The sequence below is a fragment of the Myotis davidii genome, unplaced genomic scaffold (assembly GCF_000327345.1).
Source record: "Myotis davidii unplaced genomic scaffold, ASM32734v1 scaffold1608, whole genome shotgun sequence".
NCBI lineage: Eukaryota > Metazoa > Chordata > Mammalia > Chiroptera > Vespertilionidae > Myotis > Myotis davidii.
This window is the reverse complement of record NW_006299164.1, coordinates 355,586-368,089: the sequence shown is the minus strand read 5'-3', so window position 1 is coordinate 368,089 and position 12,504 is coordinate 355,586. Positions and strand designations below refer to the sequence as shown.

The following is a 12,504-nucleotide window of genomic DNA, read 5'->3' as shown; positions in this document are numbered from 1 at the left end:
GTTGACCAGTAACAATAAGGCTGTGATTGGAGGAAGCCTGTTTGACAAAGTATGGGCACCCACACGGCTCCCTCCTGCCCTCCTTGACTTCGATGTATAAGACACCCCTCAATTTTCAGTCTAATGATTTTAGGGGGGAAAAAAGTCTTATACATGGAAAAATACTGTACTTTTTAAATGATTCTCCTAACTAGAATGAGCTTGCTTAGGCAGGACACAGGAATTGTGTGCCACCAGGTCTTCCAGCCTTTTCTCAAGACTCCCTAATTGCTAATATTTTTACTGATCTACAGCCCTGGCTCACCCTGCTCCTCCCAGAGCTGGGCCTGCAGCTCCCCACAGCTTGCAGCTGTGTCCTGGCCTGCCTGCCCCTCTTCAGAAGACCAAGTGGGAGGGAAGCAGACACAACCGAGTCCCAGAAAGCACTGTTAATTTTCCAAACAATTTTATTGAAATGTGCCAAGAGTACATAGGCAGCACGAATGTATGAACGGGGGGAAAAATCACATGTACAATAATTTCTTAAAAGTGAAGGTTAATCTTGGGAGATATCAATCCCCTTCCCCTCCCCTTCCATCGTTTCCATTATGGTTAAGCCTCTAACCTAGCATTTTTAAAAAAAGAGATAAAAGGAATATAGGAACTTTTGCTGAAAACAAAAACAAAACAACAAAAAAACGAAAGAAATTATTTCCTGCTCAGATAGGACTCTTCCTCGGCACCTAATTACGAGGCATGCTGAGCAGTGGAGAAACACAATTTCAGGGTATAAGGGTACGGACCATCTGCAAAGAAGAAAAGAGGGTCTGGCTGAGTCCATCTCTGGAGGCGCCACCCGCCCCCCTTCAAGCCTCCCCCCACACCACAACTCTCCTCATTTAAACACATCTTTTTCTGCAGTTCAATTGTGGGGCTTAATGGTCACTGCCCAATGTGAGGCTTAAAAACAAGCCCAAAACACAAGGCATTTCTCCTTCCCTTCCTTCACTACCATGGAGAATCCCAATCCCATTCCTAGCTCTGTTGCTGCTCAGAACAATAGGCCTGCCCCCAGGAACTGGGTGGGCAAATTTTACCTGCTGGCTAATACAGCCCCTTTCCTGGATACTAGCTTAGCCAGCCTGTGACTGACATGGCTGGGCATTACTGATAGCTTCTGATGCAGAGAATGCCAGCTACCTAAAGAACAAGCCTGAGCAACTCTCAGCTGGCAGTGGGTGAACAACAAGCAGTCAGGCTGGCTCTCCCATAGGGAACACCAGGCTGCTCTCTTGGAGATCAGGTCCCGCTCATCTGTGTCAATGACAATGTGGAAATTTCTGGGGCTCTATCGTGATAGCAGGAGGGACAGCGCTGACCTGAAGCCAGCCAACCCATTAGGCCATGCAGGATACAGATACTCACTTGGGTTTTTCATCTGGTAATGGTTCAGGAAGCCCAAAGTCTCCAGGGCATCACTCTTGGATTCCCATTCCAGCAGCCCGGAGGAGCTGCGTTCACCTGATCAGAAAGCAAAGGTTTTAGGCTAACCCAAGCACAAACTAGGGAGCTCCTCATCTACAACCAAGGAATGAGGGAGAAGACAAGGCAGTTTACTCACTTTTGCCTGAGAATACTTTCACAGAAGATGGCCGCTTCACTCCCAGCTCATCACAAATCTGCAAGACAAAGAATAGAAGCAGATGCCCTAGCTGGTTTGGCTCAGTGGTAGAGCACTGGTGAGGACTGAAGGGTCCCAGGTTCAATTCCAGTCAAGGGCACATGCCCAGGTTGTGGGCTCGATCCCCAGTAGGGACCATGCAATGCAGGAGCAGCCGACCAGTGATTTTCTCTCATCATTGATCTCTCCCCACCCCCTTCCTCTCTGTAATCGATAAAAATATATATAGGAAAACAAAAATAGAAAATAGATGCAGAAACACAAGCAATGCCACATGGCAGAATTAAGCAGACCCTGCCCTGCATGACCCAGTGCTTGAGACTTTTCTGGAGACAAGTTTCTAAGCTTTCATCACACACTCTATGGTGTCCTGTGATTCCCCCTGCCCCCAAATTCTCATCTTCAGCTGCTATTTGAGGGAGTTGGCACTAGGTAAATATTTGATGAACTGAATACAAGGACCAAAGTCCAATTCTGCCCATCAGCCTTCCTGCCCTAGTTCCCTCTGACCTCGCCCTAACAGGCCCCTCCCTTCAGATGTTATCTAGGCACCTGAGGGCCTGCCTGACAAAGGGGATGTTTTGAGATTGGACTCTGATCACAACTCCCACACACACAGATACTTTCCCAGCGAAGGTATAGCTATCCGAGCTTGCCAAAAATGTTAAGAGCCTGGCAAACTTCTCTGTTGCTAGATGTTTGGTGCTTTTCCCCAGCACTCAACCCTCATCCTGGCAGAGTCGGAAAACAATAGGTATTTGTTGAAAGACTAAAATGAATGGCCCAGTCAGATGGCTGTAGTGAGGGACCAACTCCATGGCACCCACCTCAAAGAAGTTCTCCTCTGTCACCTCCAGAGGGGCATTGAAGAAGTGGAGCACATTGCTCGGGTGCTGGATGCGGTTCTTGGCTGCCTGCTCCGGAGTGGAGAACCGATTGTTCCTTGATTCACTGAAGTCTTTGTAACTGGAGGACCCGTCTTCCAGCCCATATGACTGACCAGGCATGATGGCAGGTTGCTTAGAGACACTAGGGGGAAAGGGGAGCTCTTTGTCAAACCTAATGTCCCCCAAGCCCTCCACTGTGGCCTTGTTCCTGTCTGAGCAAGTGCTGTGTGCCTCACGGGGCACTGTGCCACTGCTTCAGAGAAGCATCTGGAAACACACCTCACTCCTGCCTGAATAAGCACTTTTGTCTCACTGTGCTCCACTGCTGGGCCCTGTGCAGTGGGCGTCCCATTTTCCTTCCCTTTTCTCCCCAGGCCCTTGCCAAAGCATTCTATCCCAAGGAATTTGGGCACCTACCAGACTTTCAGCTTCTGTCCAAACATGAAGTTGTTGTTGAGGTGAGTAATGGCTCGGTCCACAGCATAGCCATCAGCCATCTCCACCATGGCAGCCCCCGGCTTACTTTTCATGAATTTCACCTTGGGAAGAGCAGCCATGGTCATCACCATTGCCCAGCAGTCCGGGACCTCTCTCCTGCCCCTTCCAAGTTAGTTAGAAGTAACTCTTGCTTCCACATCCTAACTTACAAATGGGAATCAAGAGAAACCGAAAAGCATGCGTGGCCCACGACAAGTGCTCAGCCCAAGGCAGGCAGCAGAGCCTGGACAGGGTAGGACATGACCCATAAGGGGACACATTTATCTAGATAGTGGGTCCTGATGTAAAATATTTGTGTGTTATAGTAAAAAAAACACTGAAAAACAGTAGTGTCAGCTCTGAAGCTAGGCTCTCTAGCTCGAGTCCTGCTTCCACAAAAAGCTCTCTTAACCTAGGCACATTATTCAAGTCCCTTGTCTCCATTTCCCCCACTGACCTCATTAAAGATGCTTGTGAAGTTAAACAAGTTACAACATGTAAAGCACTTTTAAAAGTGCCTGGTATAGGAAAAATTTAACACGTATGAACTGCTACTGTTTTTAATGGGCCAAGAGAGGCTATAAACTAAAAAAGCTTCAGATGAGTTCGACAGAAGCAATAAACCATCTGATCTGGGACAGTCACCTATCAGTCTCAGTTAGCTATCCCACAGGCAGAAGACCCAGTGTTGGCAGATTATCTGGAGAGAACCTCATACAATGGGTAGCCCTGGCCAGGCAGCTCAGCTGGTTAGAGCACCATCCTGATACACTCAGATTGCAAGTTTGATCTCCAGGCAGGGCACATATAAGAATCAACCAACGAATGCATAAAGAAGTGGAACAACAAATTGATGTGTCCCCCCAACCCCCAAACCAGTAAATTTTAAAAAGTTTAAAAAAAAGCCACAATGGATAAATTTCACACATCATAATATTCAAGTAATGTTAAGTATTAGCACTTTTGCGTGTTACTCCCAGTCTTATTAACACTGAAAGTTCAAGAACAGACAAAATACCCCAAATACCCATATACAGTGAGGACTGAACAAACCCTGTTGTAGCAGGTCACCCAATTAAGCAAGTTACCCTCTCTGAGTCAGCTTGCTCTTACCCAAGCGAGCTCTCGCTCTTTCTCCCTCTTCACTGACTGGGCAAACCATGAGGTTCAGTGCCTCCCTGGGACCTGCCAAGTCTACAAAGAAAGCAGTAGACTTTGCAGAAACTCACCTTCTCCACATTGCCGTACAAGCAGAAGACATTGAAGACTCGGTCACAGTTCATCTTAGACTGATCCAAGCCATAGACCATGAGCACAGGGCTTTCGGCGTGAGGGCCGTACTCGGGTGGTGGGGGAGGGGGTGGGGGGTGCCCATATTGGGGACCGTAGCGACTTGGGCCCCGGCGGTGACCCCCCACTGGTGGGCCCATCCTTCTCCCTTCGTAGTGAGGTGGGGGGGGACCGTAGCCCTCATCATGGTAATGGCTGTGGTACCCACCGTGGGGCCCTCCTGGGGGGTGGGAAGGAAAGAGAGGGAGGGCGGGTGAGAATTTGCGTGGCGGGCGTCGGGCAGGGGCACATGAGCCACGGGAGTCCACGGAGGGGAACCCCCTGCCCTCACCATATTCTGCGGGGTGATCTCCCAGGAGAGGGGGCTGCCTCTGGCGTTTGTTAGGGTTGCTGCCAGGGTCACCTGTGGACAGAGAAATCAGTTAGAGCCTAGTTCAATAAGAGGGGTGGCGCTTTCCCTTCTAACTAAAGGCTAAGCTCCAAGTCCCTTAGCTCCTACAAGCCTGGCTGCAAACCCTCCGTATCTCACAAGGACTGCTGGAGCCTCCCTCCTTTGGCCTGGTTGAGGGTGGGCATGAAGCCCAAGGCTGGAACCCACTTTGCCTCCTTAGCCCATACCAACTAGGCTTTCCTTTCTCTTTGAAGGATGAGGCGAGGTTCTGGGCACTCTGGCATCTGCTCTGGTCCTGGTGGGAAAAAGACCAGTTCTTGGGTCCTCTGGGGAACTTGCAGTTACTATGGAAGCTAATAGGTCATGAGGCCAAGAAAAGCTTTCTAAAATAACTCCCAATGAAGGGAGAGGTTAAGAGCAGGAAAATAACCCAGGAAGGGCAGAAAGAAGATACCAACCCTAAAATCCCATGATTCTAGGAGCTCTAGACCCCTCTCTCTAGGCCCCTTCTTTCTCAAAGCCAGTCTGTCACCCTCCCACCTAGTCACGTACAACCAGAGGAGGGACTGGAGGAAAGGACAAGCAAGTCAGAATCAGTTCATGAGCAATCGTGTACAAGGCATCAACATTCTCAGACCCAGACAATGGCGCAGACCCATCCCCGACTCCAGATGTAGTTCATTAATTGCTACCATTAATTTAGTGCTTGAGTGGCAGACACTGTGCTAAGCACTTTACAGATATCACAGCTTCTTAAAATTCCTCACAACAACCCTATGAGGTAGGTTCTATTTTAATCCCAGTTTACAGGTAAGGATTAACTTTGAACTGAGCAGTTAAGACATTTTGGCCCAAGGTCACAAAGCAAGTTAGTGGCTGAGCCGGGATTTGAACCCAGATCTGGCTGACTCCAAAACCCAAGGCTCAAGACCACAGCCCTTTCCTGCCACCCGGCCTTCATTTTGTTTTCAACAATCGGTCATTACAAAGATGGAATAAGACTACTTACAGCAGAAGTACAGAGTACAATGTCCATTTGTCACAAAAAACAAATCTGTATTTTCTCTTACCATTGGACGCTTCAACAGTGAGTTAGCACAGTTCTGAAAGATGGCGTCCCATCAAACATACACTGCGACCCTGCATCACATGGTTTTACAGTCATAAATACAAGTTACAGTATACATCCGCTACAACTTTTTAAAGAATTGTTTTAACAGTCAATGTTTTGATTAAATCAAAAGTGGCTCACAGATGTTCTGTCCTCAGAAGATATCAGAAAAGTGGAAAATAAAGGTGTATGAAGTGGGTAGTGTCCCTCCATGTTGTCACCTCCTCACATTGTGTGCTGCAGTGCGGTGCTTCTGGCTGTGTAGCGCTCCATGTGCGTGTCTCCTGGTTATGAAGTGTGCCAGTGGCCCCACTATGCCCGAACTTTTGGCCTTGGGAGCGCGCCCGATTACCCGCCAGCAGGTAACTGTGTACCTGTGAGCTGTTTGGCTGTCTGTTTTGCTTTTTTTAATTTTTTTGTTGTTGTGGTTAAATTTTTTTTTTTTGGTTTCTGATCTCCAGTTGGTGCAGATTATGTTGGCAGCTGTTGACTGCAGAAAAAAAAAAATCGAACAAAAAAAGAAGGCCCTCCCCAAACCAAAGGACTTAAAAAACAAAAAACCCAAATGGCGAGGAATGGAGAGAGGATCCTATTGTCTTGGAGGCCCATGGAATCTACTTCAGTCTGTGAAACGTTCTCCAAAAAGAGCGCCGTTGGCTGGCTGAGAGCTCTGTTCTCTGTGTTTCCTACTTCTGTGTACATTCTCGGGTTCAAGTTTGCTTGGATTTTGGCCTTTTTTTTAATGTTTAATAGAAAAGCAATGTCTGCTGCCATGTTGCGTCTCTTTCTCTGTCTCTGTCTGCCTCTGTGCTTGTAGTTGTTCCTTGGAGCGCGGTGTGGTGTTCTTGATGTAGTGAGCTCAAGTCTGCGGCTGTTTCTGGGGACGTGGTGGAGGCTGCATGTTGTTTTCTCCAGGAAGAGCTAGTGGTTTCTACCCTGTGTGTTGGTGAGGAATGTGCAGAGGCAGAGCCGCTGAAGTATGGTTCCCGAGGGGATGGCGAAGCACCGCCCTCACTCCAGGTTACCTCATCAGCTCTCGTTTTTGACCCCCAGCCTTGGGACAGCCAAAACTGAGAGGCATCAAAACCAATGCACAGCCAGCCCCTGCCACTAGCCCCTGCCGGTCTGCACATCTTCTACTTATGTTCCTTGGAGAAGAAATGGTTGGTTGCCGTGTTTCTGTTAGCAGTCATGTAATGCCATTGCCTGCTCTGGTACATTCACTTGGTCACCAATTTGTCTCTGACCTCTGGAGGGAGCAGCCAGGCCCACAGCACCCATTGTGAAGGTCCTGGGGAAGAGCCTAGCCCACGCCACCCACTGCTTCCCAGCTTCAATGATGAGCAAGACAGGCCTGGCTAGAAATGGGGGCGCCTGGCCTCCCAGGGCCTGAGATGTCAGCAACCAGCCTCCTCCCTCAGCCCATGGCCTAGTCCAATGTATCAGACCAAGACAGACACAGAGATGGACGGTCTTGTTGAGGCGGTGCTGCTGCTTTTCAAAGGCAATCCTCCATCTCTCCCTCCTATCCAAGGCAAACCATTCTTGACAGATTCTAGGAAGGGGATGTCCATTTGGGCACCCTGCAGAGAAGTTGAGTCCCCTCTACAAGTAAGGCAAGGCATGCCCACACTCTGCTTCAATCCAGGGCCTCACCTCTACAAGGTCAACTTGCTCAAAGGCTCTGCTGCAAGGGCCCAGGAGCCTTCATCACCTCCCCAAGCTGCCATCCCCTCCCCCTCCACGCCAAGAAGACCCTCTCAATAGTGAAGAGCAAGGACCATTCCTGACCCAGTGAGAATCAAGTCAGTGACCCTAAATAAGCTTCTAGAAGGGAAGCAGCAGAATCCACTTGGGAGCTGCTTCTGGTTTCTAAAGCCATCGCCATGCCCAGTGAGGCCCTGTTCTCCACCCAATCCAAGCCTCTACCTGATTCTGCACCCTCAGCTCCAAAGGACCCCAAGTAGCAGCTAGAATTCAGAGAGCCCTCATCCACCCTCTCCCACTAAAGCCCTCCCGTGTTCACAGGGAGCCCAATGGCATTACATAACCCTGAACCCCGGTCTATGAAGTGCACTAGTCAAATGAAGGCAAGGGGATGTGTTTAGAACAAAGTGGCCATCAGGATTACCTTGTCCACTGAGATTGGGGTTTGTATAGTCCCAAGTATCTTGATCATTCTTGAACACGTTCAAGCGTGTAGGCTGTAGGGACAAGAAAAAGCTTAATATCAGCCAGGCCCAAGCTCACCTGGAAGCTGACAAGCAGCAGTCACTTCCTAGACTTACCTTCGCATATTCGATCTTCAGAGTGCAACAGCCAGAGTATATATCAGCCCCATTGAGTGAGGCCTTGGCCCGCTGGGCACTCTGCACAGAATCAAATGTAAGTTAAGTTAAGGAAAGCCCCATCACAGCTCTTTGGAGAGCTTCAAGCTGTCTCAGAGATGGAGGGGGACAAGGGAGCACCCAGATTGCATGGGTGTTCTAGGGTCTGTTCACAGCTACAGCCACTTGAATGGAGATGGGCTGACATGCTAACCTGAGTGAATAGTCACTGGCGAGAGTTTCTTCACGATCTGCATTCCCACCTGACCAGCCCAGAGGTGGCAACAACCTCCTGTCACTCCAGGCCAAGCTACCTTCTCCTTGAGCACAAATTCTCCCTTGTGCTTTGACTAAGCATAAACAATCTCTGAAAAATACCAGCCAGATTATGTTCCTGCTCTGAAAGTCCATCCGTGGCTTCCTACTGCATCCTGACCTAAGCTTCACCACTACTGAAAATTCCCTAACTTCTAATGCACATAGAGAACCCCTCCCCTAGGTCTGCTACTCTTCAGTTGTCAGATCATTTGCTTTCCCCAACACTAAGCTTCTGACCAGCTGAGGATTTTTTTTTAATCCTCACTGAAGGATGTGTTTTAACATTTATTAAATTAATTGGGGCCCTAACCAGTTTGGCTCAGTGGATAGAGCGTCGGCCTGCGGACTGAAGGGTCCCAGGTTCAATTCCGGTCAAGGGCATGTACCTTGGTTGTGGGCAAATCCCCAGTAGGTGTGCAGGAGGCAGCTGATCGATGTTTCTCTCTCATCTATGTTTCTAACTCTCTATCCCTCTCCCTTCCTCTGTAAAAAAATCAATAAAATATATTTTTCAAAAAATTAATTAGGGTGACATTGGTCAACATGATCAAATTTCAGATATGGGTTTCATGGGCCCACCACTCAAAGTCAAATCTTCTCCTGTTACCTTATATTAGGGTCCCTTTCTTCCTCCCCCTTGAATGTTGTTTTTTTGGTTTTTTTTGGCAGGGGGGGAGATTGGAGGGTAAGAGGGCAGAGGAACATCAATGTGAGAAGCATCATTTAGCTGCTTTCCATTTGCGCCCCCACTGGGGATGGAACTCACAACCTAGGCAGGTGCCCTGACTGGGAATCGAACCAGGAACAACACTCCAACCCACTGAGCCATCAGGCTAGGGCTCACCTGAGGATCTTTCATAAAGCCAGTACTTCCACCTTGCTCCTACTTCTCCATGAAAATAAAATACCACCACCTCAAAGAACTTTCCACATCCCCTTGTATCTCACAGCACTTTACATTCTGCACTTTTATACATCTGATTATTTATTGAGAGCCCCTCCCATCAGACTGTAGGCTTTATGAAAACATCTGACACATGGTAGGCATTCAGTAGATAGTAAAGGATGGCACCCTGCCCAGCTCTAAGCCCTCAACCCAAGAAACACCTATTCCCTAGCAAAGGATATTCCACCATGGCTTGGACTCCATTCTTCCGGAAAATGACAATTCTCTGGACAGGGCCACAAGGGTTACAAATAGTGTAAAGAACATCCTGTAAAAGAAAAGATGAGCAAAATGAAGGGGCCCTGGGAGGTCAGTCTGGCTTGGGGACAGAGAGAAAAGGAAGAAGGGAGATCTCACAGAGGAGCATAAAGGAATGAATGTCCACTGGCACGCACCGTGGTAATGGAATAGATGGGGTTCAGAATGGTAAAGAGAAGCACACTGTTGACGCTTCGGGAATCATCAGAGTCTCCTGGGCGGGAGATCTTCTGGCTGGTGGAGTAATTTACAAAGGCTGGGTGACCAGCAATGTAGATTTGGTTGTCGGCCGCATAGTTCACAGCGTTGCAAGCCCCCAAAACATCTTCAAACTCCACCAACGCTTGTCTTTTTTTAGGCATTACCACCACATAGCTGACAAGAGAAAACACAGATTTCAAATTCTCAGGACGAGACAAGAACAAGAGAATGACGTTCAAATTCCTGTGAACTGACTCCTCCCTGGCCTCCAAACTCCTGTGCACCCTGTCATGGTTTCCTGACTGTAACACCTCTTATCCTAAGTGGCAGAACACACACAAGAGGTGTAGCTTTGGCATTATCTCCTCTGGGAAGCTTTCCTTCCTGACCCCTCCTCACCTGACTCAGTCAGTTATCTCCCAAAGATTCCTGAGCTTCCCCCATCACAGTGCTGATCACTGTGTGGGCAACTATCTAAGAGAAATCCAGGACAGTTTTGCTCAATGCTCTATTCCCACATTTACTGAGCATGTACCACATACTCAATAATAAATACTTGCTGAATAAGAAAATGCTAATTAGAAGCTACAAAGTAGAGAAAGAAAAAGGGCATGGAACTTGCCATAACCTGACCCAAAGCACAAGGGCCAACCTCAAGAGCAGAGGATCCCCAGGACCTAGCCAAGGCACCCTGGACCAAACTGGCCAAGTCACTTCCAACCAGGAATCAGTGATACATAGGACACCAAAAAGTTGACTTCTCTGTACACTCAACCCTGGCCTCTGAGTGGAGTACCTGATGGGTCCAAACTCCTGCAAGGCTTCCACAAGGTCAGCTTCCACCACACCGTCAATCAGGCCCCTGATGTGGACAACTGGGGAGGCAGGGGTTTTGTGTGGGTCATCGTAGTTCTCCTGAGAAAAGAAGCAAAAGCAAGACTTTATTTCCTACTGTACAAGATAGTGGCTCACTAACTTCTGCATTGTTGAGGATTCAGTCAAGTAAGACAGCGGAATGTCACCCAAGAAAAACACACAGGTCAGACAAGGGACAGCAATTTAAACCATTATCCCAAAAGGATTCTGGGCCAGCAGAGCAAAGGCCCTCAGTGCATGGCTGCTTATCTAAAGCCTCTTGCTGTAGCTTCTGAGGAAAGCAGAATGAAGGATCAGGCAGATCACTTATCTTACATTCCTTCCAGAACCTGTCTCTTCCCAGTGGTCAAAAAAAAATGGGGGAAAGGAGTAGCTTGGAAAGTGGACACCACCGACAGGAAAGGCTCACACAATTCTCTGCTGCGGTCTGGATCAGACAATCTCTGCATCTGCCTAACTTCTTTGCCTTGTCCCCACTAGAGTAAGCTGCAACCGTCGTCCAGCCAAGCATCATTGTTCCCACCTTGACCCCCAAGTCTAGTCGGGATAAAAGAGCATGTGCCTCAGAAGCTGTGGCAGCCAGGCCAGCCGTGACTACATTTAGCTTTAATCACTTTCCAACCAAAATCTGCATTGGGAAACACGACCTACACCAGACTATAGAAAAAGAGTAATGTCTTCGAGAAAGAAGAGAAATTTCTACAGACAGCAGCTCTAGAGAACCGGGCAGAACTGGATTCTATTTCAGGAATGAACCAAACAAGAGGCACACACATGCCTGATGGCTACCAGGTTCAGCGGTTTGGATTTCCAGTCCTAAACTCTAAACCCAGTCCCTTCCCTCACTGGTCATATGAATTTACCTCATCTATGCAAGTCAAAAATAGTAAAGCATCCCCTATCTCATAAAGAAGTGTTGAAAATTCAACTGAGATACCTTTAAAATGGGTGGAACAAGGTCTGGCACAGATTAAAATGCTAATAAATCATAGTACAGATGGCAGCTGAGTCCTGAGAAAACCTGCAAATGGCTGACTGAGAGAGGACTTCATGAACTTGGAGGGAGGAGGGAATGGGCTCTAAGCCAGAACAACTGGTGGTCTATTCAGAGGCGACTAAAGAGGCTGAATCCTTTCCAAAATGCCCAACTGCAGCAAACATTTTGGTTCATCAACCCCTCTGCGCATCGTTAATCCCTGGAAATTATTAGCAAACTCGTGATGGCTCCAAAACTTGGCTCAACTCCCGAACGGCGAAAAAGACCTTTTACAAGGCCTTTCTTCCGGTTTTCAGCGCCCACAAAATAGGGGACATAATCTGTTCTGGGGGAATTGTCCTCAAATGGACTTCCGCTTCAAGACAAACCACGGAGCTATAAAGACTAAATAGTGACCAGACATAATTCCTCTCCGGCGTGGACAAGGCCACCGCCCACCCGTTCCCGCTCACGCAGTGGCCCCCCCACCTCCAACAGCCCACGAGGCCAATGCGGGAGAAGTGCGCCTGCGCATTGGGCCAGGAAAGAAAACGAGGAAAAAGGCGTCCCGGCCGCGTGCCCGCCCCAACCCACACCAGCCCGCGGCGCCTGCGCACTGCACCACCCGCAGCGCAAGCTCCCCACTCTAAATAGCGCCCACACGCAAGCGCCTGTCCTCGCGCAAACCCCGCCGTTTGCCCAACGCCTGCTCCTCCCCCACTCCGTCAACGGCGCGAGGGCAGGGGCGCGTGCGCAGAAGCCCCCCTTCCCAAGAAATACCCTCAA

General features: G+C 48.8%; 1 protein-coding gene across 1 annotated transcript; it reads right to left on the bottom strand.

The window, feature by feature from the left end:
* Nucleotides 1–428: 428 nt before the first annotated feature.
* Nucleotides 429–10,801, bottom strand: HNRNPL (heterogeneous nuclear ribonucleoprotein L). The gene is made up of 12 exons (XM_006774648.2): nt 10,663–10,801; nt 9,803–10,040; nt 9,590–9,675; nt 8,105–8,201; nt 7,948–8,020; nt 4,646–4,717; nt 4,254–4,534; nt 2,965–3,086; nt 2,488–2,689; nt 1,601–1,658; nt 1,405–1,500; nt 429–785 (listed from the first exon to the last, which is right to left on the bottom strand). The coding sequence occupies exons 2-12, from the start codon at nt 10,025–10,027 to the stop codon at nt 727–729; spliced, it is 1,371 nt and encodes a 456-aa protein (XP_006774711.1). The 5' UTR covers nt 10,028–10,040; nt 10,663–10,801; the 3' UTR covers nt 429–726.
* Nucleotides 10,802–12,504: the final 1,703 nt, after the last annotated feature.

Excerpts from the sequence above, each read along its gene's own strand:
- HNRNPL (XM_006774648.2), bottom strand. The coding sequence starts at position 10,027 with ATGCCTAAAAAAAGACAAGCGTTGGTGGAGTTTGAAGATGTTTTGGGG. Across the intron at positions 2,690-2,964 it reads GGACAGAAGCTGAAAGTCTG|TGTCTCTAAGCAACCTGCCA; the intron begins GTAGGTGCCCAA and ends CTTTCCCCCTAG. Across the intron at positions 1,659-2,487 it reads CAGAGGAGAACTTCTTTGAG|ATTTGTGATGAGCTGGGAGT; the intron begins GTGGGTGCCATG and ends TTTGTCTTGCAG.